Source organism: Cryptotermes secundus, unplaced genomic scaffold (assembly GCF_002891405.2).
Source record: "Cryptotermes secundus unplaced genomic scaffold, Csec_1.0 scaffold1427, whole genome shotgun sequence".
NCBI lineage: Eukaryota > Metazoa > Arthropoda > Insecta > Blattodea > Kalotermitidae > Cryptotermes > Cryptotermes secundus.
The window spans coordinates 16,764-28,950 of NW_019727797.1; the positions used below are offsets into that span (position 1 = coordinate 16,764).

Consider the following 12,187-nt stretch of genomic DNA (forward strand, 5'->3'; position numbering starts at 1 on the left):
GAGATGGTTGTAGGATCCGTGGTCGTAGGTGGATGTGTTTGGTTGTAGAATTAGTATCATATTATTTACGAACATTGTTATTCCATTTAATTTTGTACAGTTATTGTTATATTATCGTAAAATGAATAACCACAACATGAAACTAAATTTCAATGAAATATGTCGCCTTTGCTTACTAAAAGAAGGCGATATGTCCTCTATTTTTGCAGTACCTCTTCCAAAACGGATTATGTCATTCGTATCTTTTGAGGTTAGTATGTATGAAATTGTGTATGCATAGTTTCTGGTACACTGGGAGTTTTTGTGCTGATGATTACTGGAAGAGTACTGGTCATGATATATCTCTAAAATTGCCAGTTTTGTTCTTAATAAAATTTAATGTGCATGTTTTCTTTTCGGTATTTAATAATTTGCCCAAACATTAGAAATATTTACCCTGTCATATTATCGAAGTCAGGGTAACGCGAAGCCTGCCGACTTCGTTTATAGCGAAGATTATTAACTCCATACTTGTTTTATTTATAGTTTATGTAAAGGTGTGATTAGCTGTTCTATGTAGTGATGAATGCTAGTGTGATTTCTTATAATGATTTCTTGTTAGTCTGTGAATGGTAGATTCCTGACTGTACTTCGAGAAAGACTACACGTACCATTTGCAACAGAGGATAAGGATTTTGAACATTACTATTCTGCAAGTGATGTGCAGTATTTGAAACCACTAGAATGTATGGAGAAAACTGTTAAAGGCAGTGTTATTACTGTTCTTGTTAGCTCAAAATTTGCATTTCCACTGTCTTGGTAAGTCAGTTAATTGGGAGCCAAAAAGTAGCTGTAGTTTAATTTCTTTTATGCCTTTTCATTGAAAGCTATTCTGATACATTGGTAGACAGCAGTGGCAACAGCAATAGTAATTGGTGTCTGACAGGAAGGTCTTTTGTTAGGATTAAGGCTATTTCTGGATCTGTGGATTTTGCTATATATTCTGGTGGTGTTAGGTTGTATTTTGTGACATACATACTTTGGATTTACTTCCTGGTAATATCTGTGCTGGCCAGAACAGTCTCCCCCCAGTGATAACATGATTGGCTTGTTAGGAGGTGGTGTGTACATACCCTTTCTCATCTGGAAATAAATTTTAAATCCGTGAGTGCTGTAAGGCTGGCTGCCAGATTTCAGCTTGAGGGTAACAGTATATTGTCTGTGATTTTAAATCATCCAGTACACAGGGCTGATGATCATATTATAACTTGGGGATAATGGTACTAATATTGTGGCATGTAGACCTGTTGGTGTGCAACAACCATGAAATAAGCAGCTGTACAATAGCCGTTGCTAGATAATGGCTGCAACAGATTCTCATAACATGCAGCAATGTAGTAAGTGGGAAGCTGTGTTCTCTGTGCGGTTCGTGCAACCACTGGGTGATGCAGCAATGGAAGAACTGTTTGAAGAGGTGTTTACCAGGCAGTCCGTGCTGAGGCTACATGAGGAGTCTATTGTGCCTGCAGAACAAGGTTCTCCACACCACTGGAAAATTTCCAAGCAGAACACCGGTGTGCAATTTACACATGGCTTTTAACCTTCCATATGTATACGATCATGTAACAAAATTATGCAGGAAACAAGCAGAAGTCATACAGAATCATGAGAATGAACATGTTCATGGTATAGGACAAGGTAAAGCCAGGCGTAGACAATATAAGAGGCTTAAACTTGGCAGTGGTCAAGCTTTCACCCATTCAAGTGACTAGCCACTAGACACTAGGACTTGTACATAGTGCAAAAGCAAGAATTTTTCAATAACATGGCAATATGTGCGAAATGTACACTTGACGAAAGGCCAAGTATATAACAGACAAACCCAGCTTCTTGTCAGAGGGGATGTTACATAAAGACTAATGCCGTAAGGGTTTAGTTGGGGGAAAAAAATCTGTGGTTATGGGTCTCAAGGGGCTTGACACCAAAACAAGCGGACTGTTGGTAAACCGCCACTCTTAAAGTAACTCTGATATTGACTTTGACTTTGACTTTTGTGAGTTCAGCAGTTTGAAACCATTTAGTCAGTTCAGGAACTGTGTAGTCACTAACACATGACAATTGGTATCAGAAGTCCTTTTGGAGAAGCAGGAGAGAACTGATCTATTTAGTTTCAAGGCAAGAAGAATGGGAAACAGGAAAATATTGGAAATACTGTCATGATCACATCATGCTCATTTTTATGGCACTTAGCAAAGCAGGATAATTCCAGCACCTGGACCGACCTGAGCCTTCGAGTCAATCCCAGCCTCTGAAAAATCTCCAATAGAAACCCCCACCACAACAAATGAAATGGAATATGCATTGTTGTATGCATTACAGCGGAAGAGCTTACCAGAACACAAGCAGAATTTCTGGATGATTCTAGCCTTCCTGGCTCCCAGCATCTTCAGTATCCTTTGTTTGATGGAGTATTGCCATATTCGACAGGTCCCGTACTAAGAGGAAGAGATAAAACAGGAACTATCACAGCCCAGGATGTTGTTACAGAAGTGTAAAAGTTTAATGTTGGAGTTGAGAGGTATGGTGACACACATGTGAGAGTTGGAAGAATGTTGTGTCCAGTTCCAGAATGAGGTGGATTCAGTGAAGATGATTACAAAGGTGGAGGACAATCCCGCTGCTCACTCTCAAGAGTGAGATTGATGCATTGAAGATTATGATGAAGAGATTGCCTTTGATGCTTATGGAACAGATGATAGATGATCCAGCATCCCTGGAGCCCCTGTCAGGGTGAAGATACCCAGGAAAAATTGTATTGTGGCTTCCTAGTTTACATGTGAGAAGAAATTTCCAATGAGTAAGATGCAGGTGGCTTTGGCACCCCGCACCCAAAATCTCAAGGCAATGAAAGCCAAGTTCGTGTCTCGGAGCAACATGATCGATGGCCTGGTGAGAGTCATGTGATGATATACTATAACCAGAAGCAGGACTGTAACAAGATACAGGCCAAGGTCAACACCTGGAGGAAGATGTAGGTGCAAGGTGACGGTGACAGAATGAAAGGGCACTAAGAGTGCTTGGCAGGGAGGGTGACCAAGTGTGGCTCTGTTACCTGACCCAGACTGAATGAAAGTCATCCGAACTCCAGCTGTCATGGAAGGGCCCATACAGGGTAGTCACGCAGATAAATGATGTGGTGTACAGGATCAAGCAAAACCCTCAACCAAGAATGATTTGTAAAGTGTAGTTATGAGTTGTATAAAGAGTTAAGTAAATCCAGTTACCAGTCCAAACATCGTCTGTAGTCACACTAGTAACACACGGCAATATTGAAGAAATTCAGTTTGGCTAACTGGACTGCATGTGTGTGCCATTGAAATAATTCTCTGCATGGGTGATAAAGGGCCAAGATATTGTACCTTTCTGTACTTGAGATGAAGTCATAACACCAGTCTCCTGTTTGATATTTGAACCAAGGACCTTTGAATATGAAGCAGGTGGTTTAACTACTGCACTGCAACATTCAGTTACTGGATCATGCATGATTTTATTTTAACACAAACTGGAACTTGCAACAATTTGCAGATATATGAAGGAGATGGCCTGCCAACATTGATTTGCAAGCAGTGCTGCCATGAAGTTGACAGATCGTACAAGTTTAAGATGAAGTGTGAAACTTCTGATGCCACATTGAAGCAGTACAGTAAGAGATCGCCTGAAAACTCAGAAGATGAAGGTGTTACTGAGGTAATATTTGTATTGTTATTTTTCTCTTGTAATAAGTAAATATGGGTTTCATGTTCATGTGAGAATTATATTTTTTTAAGGTTTCACCACCAAGTGGTTTGGCATACTGGGCTCATGTTTGGGATATGCTTGGTTCAGATCTCAGCCAGGACACTGGCTATCCTGATTCAGGGCTTTCTTGTTTTTCCTCAGTCCCTTCAGGCAAATGCCGGAGTAGTACTGTGGTTAGGCTCTGACTGCTTCCTTTTGTATCCTTTCTAATTTGTCATTCAACTGTCATGCTAATAATATCCACACTGTATAGTCTGGATATGGACAATATCATAAAATAACCCACAAAAAGAGAAGAGATGTTACCAGTGGAAATACTTGTTTATATCTGTTATGTTTATGAAGGAATTAAGTGTAAATCTTAAGACAGACGATTATCAAATTAGATATGTCTTGATAATGCAGTGTGCATTTGCATTAGGTAATTTTGAATGGTTTGCAGTAAGGCTAACAATCATAAATATAATCCAAATCTGGCAACATTATTGTAGTCACCAGATAAGTTGAGCTATCACTAAAGGGAATACAGCGAGACCTGATATCTGCCATAATGGTGTGTTCATGCTGCACTCTGTTCTGCTGCCCTAAAGAAAAAAAAATACCCAGTACCTACAGTAATCCATCTAAGGTCGATTTACTCTGTGATCCAGGGTACTTTATACCTTGTGTAGGCAACCTTATGGAAGAGAAAACATGTGTTGGTGTGTTTGAATTTCCCATTGGTGTATGAATACTGGAAGTATGTTGAAATTTTTTTTTGTATATCTCCATTTATTTGTACAATCAGTCCATATTAAGGACTATAAGTACATCTTATGAAATACTTAATCTAAGACTTAAATACTAAGAAAGAACATGTCGGGGAGAGTAATGCTCCAGTGAGCATTCTCTAAGAATCTATTTCGAGTGTGGCTTTGTTATTGTATGTATTACATTTATGAGAGGCGCGTCGTTAGGTCAGTTGGCTTATGCCTTTTCAGTCTTCTGGGCTCATCTGTGTTGTTTAATAATATGGTTGCCAGTTTATATGTTGAAAATAGAATGCCGTAACTTTCTAATGATGTAACAGTCTCATGTCACTAACTGATGATGATTGATGATGCTCGCTTGGTCTCATGGTAGAGGGAGTGTAGCAGAACTGAGTAAAGGAGCCTTGGATCAATGTTTTGTGTTTGGTGGATACATGCTCTACTGTACAAAATATTTTCCATGTTTAGAAGCAGGAAACACAGTGTAAACAATGCTGCAGAAGATCGTATATACAAGTACATACGTAACTAATCTCATGGAGCAGAGGCCTTGTTGAGAATTTAATAGTTGGTCAGTTAGGCGAGAAATTTCCTGCATTTTATGGAACAGGAAGGTTCAGTATTATGTTTGTAAGTGCCAACATTACTCCTATTTTGAACCATAGAAATCCAGTCCACATCCATCCATTTTATTGTTTTAAGATGCAGAGGGCCCCCAAAAAATGTATATACACTTCAATATACAAAATATCTGCTTAAATAATTTATTGGTATATCACCTTTGAAAAGTGTCTGTAGATAGCTGTATTACATGGTGTTATAGAGGCTGTCTGCAGACATCTTGAAAGTTGAACTGAAGATATACCACTAAATTATTTAAGCAGATATTTTGTACATTGAAGTGTGTATGCATTTTTTGGGGCCCCTCTGTATATGTGTACTTAAGGGTATTAATTTGTTCTCAGCAGAATATGTGTGTAAAGGAAGAGAGTCCTGATGCTGATAGTTGTGATGCAGGAATGAAGGAAGATAGTCAAGGTGAGGATATCCACGATAAAACAGGAAATTCTCGCAGATCAGCCAAGTTTAGAAATGTGCTTCCACGTGGGGAACAAGCAAGTACATCACAGTCTGAAAAAATTGTAATACTCTGCAATGTAGATGCTTTTGGAAATGGGTTAGCTGCATTTCAGTCGCCATTTGCAAATGACACCTCTCGGAGAGAAGACAAAAAGAAGAGAAGAAGAGGGGCAATATCAAAAGCAACTAGAAAAACACGTTTAAGAAGGATGGTTAAAAATAAAAAGAATTTCTCTGTACCAATTCCTGTTGCATCCCAACCACAACCCACACCATCATTACAGTCGGTGATTAAGAATGAAGTGGTGGATGAAGATGACATTCTTGGTGAAGACAAACCACCATTTATTTGTAAGATATGTTCAAAATCATTTTCAAAGCGTGACAATTTGAAGAAACATGAAATTATTCATCGAGGAGAAAAACCGTATTTGTGTGAGGAGTGTGGCAAGTCATTTGCTCGGAAACAGGACCTAAATGTGCATCGACGCTATCATTCTGGAGTACGACCTTATGCTTGTAGCCTTTGTGATAAGACTTTCCACAGTTACTCTGGACTTAAAAGCCATGAGAACAGACATAATGGTATCAAACCTTTTCTTTGTAATGCTTGTGGCAAAACTTTTGTCCAGAAAAGTCAGCTTACAAATCATGAAAGGGTACATACACAGGTAAGACATTCTCTGATGTTATATATATATAGGCATCTGCAAATATAAGGTGCCATGGCAACTAAAACTTTCATGATGGTGCCCAGTATTTTCTGTTATATTTCTGCTAGTGCATGACAAGTTGAGATGAAAGCATGAATCATTTCTTCTGCTCCTTTCCTTTGTTACTTTCATATTTTTATATCCTTTCCTCCATTCTTCCTTGTTACTTTCCTGCTGATCTTGTTTGTCGTACTGACATTCCTGAGTCCATTTTACTTCATCCCCATTTTCTGTTTCTGTTTCTGCCTTTATTTCCTTCCCTTCAGAGCACTATGTTACAAGCCGGAAGGTCGCATGTTCGAGTCCTGATGAGGTGGATTTTTTTCTTTCAATTTACTTAATCCTTCCAGCCATAGGATGGCCCATGACCTTTGGCTTGTAGCATAGTGCCTCAACCAACTTTGCTGCCATGTACCCCCAGTAACATGCAGTAATTGTCCCGAAATGAAACAGTGTAACCATTTGTGCAGCCTAGTGAAGTGAAGTTACAGAATGCATGTGTACTTGTGTACTGTATTCAGTTTTGTTTCATTTGCTCATAATGTACATCCATAAACATCAGATTGAAAGCTGCCAATGCATTAGTGGTTCTGCACATCAATTAGAGGCCACTGGTTTGAGTCTCAGACAAGAGACCACACTGACAGAAGAGTTCCATGATTTCCCTCAGTTTAAGGCCAGTGGTGAGATACTTGGTGACTGGTTCCTCCCATATTCTTTCAAATATTATTTATAATCACCCTTTCTTCCTCTTAATGGTGATGTCTGTCTAAAACAACTTTTAGAATATGGCATACGTTGAGTAGGCAACCTTATGGAAGGGAAGTCCTCTCTGTTCAATGGGATCTATGGTATGGTTGAGTTTGCTTGCAATTGTATGTGAAAAAGAATCTAGTATCTAATGATGATATAATGATCTACATCACTCCCTAATGATGACTCACCCTGAAAGTTGTTTTAGACACACATTATATGAGACATGCAATTGTTGTTCAGCCAAAAACAAATATTCAAAAAATGTATATTCTGTTTGTCACAGGAGAAGCCTTATGCATGTACACTTTGCGAGAAGACTTTTACAACACTCACAAATCTCAAGACACATCAGAAACGGCACTCAGGGATTAATGATTTTTCCTGTGGTTCGTGTGGAAAGACGTTCTTCACAAAGTCAGGTCTTGAACGGCATGAACTTCTCCATACTGGACATAAGGCCTTTCCTTGTGAACTGTGTGACCTGTCTTTCTTTACAAAGTCAGAGATTACAAGACATATGCGATATCACAAAGGTGAAAAGCGTTTTACGTGTACTCAGTGTAATAAATCATTCATTGAAAACCAACATCTTATAATCCACGAACGGATACATACAGGAGAACGTCCTTATTTGTGTCAGTTGTGTAAGAAGTCATTCTACACTAAGTCCAAACTCAATCGACACATGCGTACACATGCCAACAGATCATAGTGAAGACCTTTTGCGTGTATAGATGCTAGTATGACATGTGGGACTCTGGAGGAAGGTATGAGAGCGATCAAGGGATAATGAAACTGAGACATAATATGAGAATTCCTATCTTTTCCAAGAATTTCTTCATTTTGTGTTTACATATTTTTCTTTTTCCAGACATTCACTTGATCTAGCCCACCCCAAAGTGGCCGAACCTGTAAGCCTTGTTATTTAAATATTTCTTTGCTGAAGGGAACAGACACCAGTGTAGCTCAGAGGATGAAATGGGCCTTGGCTTGACCACTTAAATCTGCAGTATGGCTTTTCTGACCTGTCTTTTTTTGGAAATTATAATATAGGAACACAAAGATACTATGCATCAAGAGTAAACTGCCACAAGCATGGTAAGTGATACAGAGAGGTTACCTCCCTGCTATCTGTGAATGACAAGTGAAAATAAAATGCAAGGGATAATAAAAAACTTGTTGCCAGATATGGGTGTGGTTACCTGCCATGAGCCCTATCCCAACACTCCCACATGGTGTGTTAGAGGAATATTGGCACAAAATAGCTGTGATTGCTAATTTCTTGCAATGAACATGAAACATTTTGTGTACAAGTGGTCTGAGAATCACAATTTAGGAACCACTGTAGTAAGGGAATGAACTTGTTTTCATTGTTAAAATTACAAATGAAGTCTTCCATATTTGATTTTCTGAGAAAGATGATTATGTTTTTAACAACTGAATATTTAATTATAGGATTATATTTTGAAGTGTGCATCTCGGGGAAATTGTACAGAAATTGTGTAAGATTCAGCATGAAGGAAGCAACGTTTTTAATTAAGCATCTTCCATCTGTAATCTGTGTACCACAAAGTTAAAATTATTATCCCAGAAGACGGTAATCTTCGTATTCACTACTATGAGAAACACAGATCTCACTCAAATTATCAAATTATACATTACAGCTTTTGTTGATAGATATGCTGTGTTTCTTACACAAGAGATTTGTAGCATACAGAAAGAAAACCATTTATAAACCATTAATGAAACTGATAATTCAGTCAGTATAGTGATGGGCCCTGGGCTGGATGGCTGTGGAGGTAGGGTTCAGTTCCCAGTAGGGACAAGAAGTTTATCTATTCTTTACAGCATCTAGACTGTCTCATGAGTCAGGGATCATCCTGTCCGAAATGTATTGTGACATGTTGCGCAATGGAGGACAAAACCTCCCTACCCAGCAGTGACGTGGCGGGTGAGTCAGCGCTCCATTCACCCCCTCCACGGCGACGTAAAACAAAACGCAGCTGTGAAAAGGGTAACAGCCAACAGCGGTACCGATTGCGTAACAGGCGGGCGCTGCGACTATATAAGTGAACCACACTGCCTACGAAGCAGTTGAAATGTGGCTGTCGCCGAGTCCAGTAGTAGTTGTCAGTTAAGGGCATCAGTCGCCGAAGACAGTTCTCCAGTGAACAGTGAACGAGTTAGTGTGTGTTAAGGAGTGGTGCCATGAAATATAGAAGCAGCCAAAGACAGTGAGTGTGTGATACAGGGACACTTACATAGCTCCCGTATCGTAATTAATATGTGTAGCCTACTGAAGATAGAGTGAAGAGATTATTGCGAATAGGGTTATAAAGTGTGAAACCCCGCATCTGTGTTATAATTAATTGTAGCCAATACTTGTAGGTTGTTAAATAAACGAATTAACAATCTGTACGGCGTCTTCTGTAACAAAACACTTTACACTGGTGTCAGAAGTGGGATTGGACTTACACACGTGACCGACAGGATTCGACGACAAAACACGTTACAGTATCAACGAATGTTCCTCCAGAGGTAAAGAAGCTGACATAAGAACCAGACCATTTATTTCTGTAGGGCTGAGGTGAGGAATGTGTGGGCGTATACAGTCATCTCCCTGTATGTCCTTGTGGTGTGGTGCTTAATTAAATGCAGGAACAATATAAGTTACTGCTGTGAATTTCTGCTTTTTGCTGTCTTGCAGAGTAAACTCACTTCATGTGAGTGAGTGACAGTGTTTTCCAAAACAAAACTTTACAAACATTTGTATTCACACCCTGTTTAAACCTCAGGCCCTAAGCAGTGGCTTACAAATAAATGAAAGCCAAATTAGTGCTTTTTACAGTTTAATTGGCCTCAGTAAATATTTTTCAAATTTTTCCTCAGAATGCATGCATTCTGTCTATTGCATTTGTGCCATTTTTTTAAAGAAAAAATTAGGCTTTTATCTTTGTTATTTACTTTACAAGATTACTGCAGCGAATACCAGTAATATGTTTGGAAATGTATATTTTAAGTATATGTCGCCATACATGCGTAAAACTTGTAATAATTTTAATGCCTTGAGATGTTCTGTAACCAGTTGTAGTTGAGAATTTTGGGTACAGGAAAATGCACTGGAGCTTTGATTATTTCTTGCAAAAATCTGCACATAATGAAGACAAAATTTCCACTGCCATGAAGATGCATTACAGAAGATTACAGAAGTGTGTTACTGAAGCATTGAAGACTCGGTGAAGTGTCTGAACATCACTGCCATCTCTAAGGGAAACCTGATATCATGTACTAAGTGAGAAACTGGGGTAGTTTTGTAATATGGTCCCCAATCCATCCAAGCATTTGAACCTGACTTAAATACTCTGAAAGTAAACTGAGAAAGTCTGTGTAAGGTAGTTCTCTGACCTTGCACTGTGCCCTTAAGTCAGGGTTGTTATTAGTATATGGCAGGTTATCTGATTCCCTGAAGTATTGTGCATCTAGCTAATAAGACTGAATACAGTGTAGCAGATTAATTTACTATATATGCATATTTTAAGGTTAGAAATATCAGTGCAGGCAGCTTGATAGAGTGTTGTATGTGATTCTAGTCTATTTTTTAAGGACATATAAGGTTGTGGTATCATTGTGTCTGTGTGTCCACCTAATAACTTTTGAACTAATAGGTTTAGTTTAATGAAATTTAATGTGAACATTATGCCAATAGAGACCACTCTACCTATGGACATTTTAATTTCTTGTCTTTAATAATACCAACATGATTTTCACTGGTAGGAATGCTGCACTGCTTAATACATAATCATGATATATTGTGTGGTCATAACTCAGGAAGTTACATGCAAGCTTCTTACTGTGGAGGACTGGGTTCAATTCTGGGTGACTTCATGTGAGATTTACAATGGTTGAAGTGGGACTGAAGCAGATTTTCCATTCAGTTTCTCGTGATTGTGATCTTTCTACCATTGCACATCGGCCATCGTGCCCTGAAGTGTTTGATAGCCATGATCAGGCAGCACCATTTGAGAATGATTTGTTTGTATGTAGGATCTGAGGTTCTCACAGAGGTGGTTATGAAGAGTTCTGTCTTCTGTGATATAATACTGTGTAGTCTGTTGAAAGTCAACTGATATTTTGGAGGAATATGTCATCTTCAGCTTCAGTGTCGAATAAACCAAGCAAAATACAAGCGTGAAAGCAGGTTGCATGGAAGTTTATGTGTGTGCTATCTACAGGCACAAGTGAGCCAGAATAGCGCCGTCTATATAGCAACTGGCTGCGGGCTGGACAGTCAGTGGGTCAGAGTTTGAGTCCTGGTAGGGTCAAGAAGTTTCTTTTCTCCACATCGTCCAGACCAGCTCTGGGACCCATCCAGCTTCCCACCCAATGGGTACTGGGGGGCTCTTTCCACGGCCCAGGGCGTGAAGCTGACCACTCACAACTAGCGTCGAGATTGAGAAAATGTGGATCTATACATCCACTCCCCCATATGTCTTCATGGTACTATGCCAGGGACAACTTTACCTTTTTTACCTACAGGCATGAAGTTAAAATATAGTTCCCCGTTGTTTTACATGAATGCTTAATTCAATATCTGACATTAAGTTATGGACATAGATCAGCAATGTTTCAGAACAGGATTATGGGTAGAATATTTGTTCATTCCAGAAAGTGACAGGAGCATGGCAGAAATTACATACTGAGGAACTTTGTACTTCGTACCCTTCAAAGAATTTTTAAAGGTGGTAAAATGAAGAAGGCTGATATGTGCATTATTTAATGATACTTTTCAGTGTGGAGACAATATACCTTCTGATGATAGGATGACTGATGAATGATGAATTGGAAGCAGCTGTTGTCAGATTAGGGTACTCTCCCAGCATTTGTGTGGAGGGGCTGAGGAAGACTACTAACAATGCCAGTCAGAATACCTGGTGTCTTAGCTGAGATTCAAAATGTGCACTTTCCAAATAGGATAGAGTATTTCCCTCTAGACTGACCTATTCTGTAAGAACAATATGGCCAAGGCATGTAGCGTGCATGTGAGAGGGGAGAAATCTGAGGGGAAGAGACCACTTTGAAAACCTAGGCATAGATGGGACAATGATATAAATG

The 12,187-nt window shown here is 39.2% G+C and overlaps 1 protein-coding gene across 5 annotated transcripts in view; it reads left to right on the top strand.

Annotated features, from left to right (window-relative positions):
- Positions 1 to 12,187, top strand: part of LOC111865065 (zinc finger protein 501) — a 15,451-nt gene continuing 3,264 nt past the window's right edge. For 2 of the 5 annotated variants that reach the window (XR_002842896.2, XR_004513080.1), the window contains exons 1-4: positions 1 to 250; positions 3,565 to 3,726; positions 5,492 to 6,277; positions 7,359 to 8,173. Coding sequence is in view for 2 of the 5 variants with exons in the window: in XM_023852790.2 (XP_023708558.1) it covers positions 122 to 250; positions 3,565 to 3,726; positions 5,492 to 6,277; positions 7,359 to 7,787 (1,506 nt within the window). In the remaining 3 variants the exon portion in view is untranslated. Of the gene's footprint in view, positions 251 to 3,564; positions 3,727 to 5,491; positions 6,278 to 7,358; positions 9,384 to 12,187 lie in introns of those variants that run through there. The other 3 variants (XR_004513081.1, XM_023852790.2, XM_033751667.1) reach the window with 3 other exon arrangements.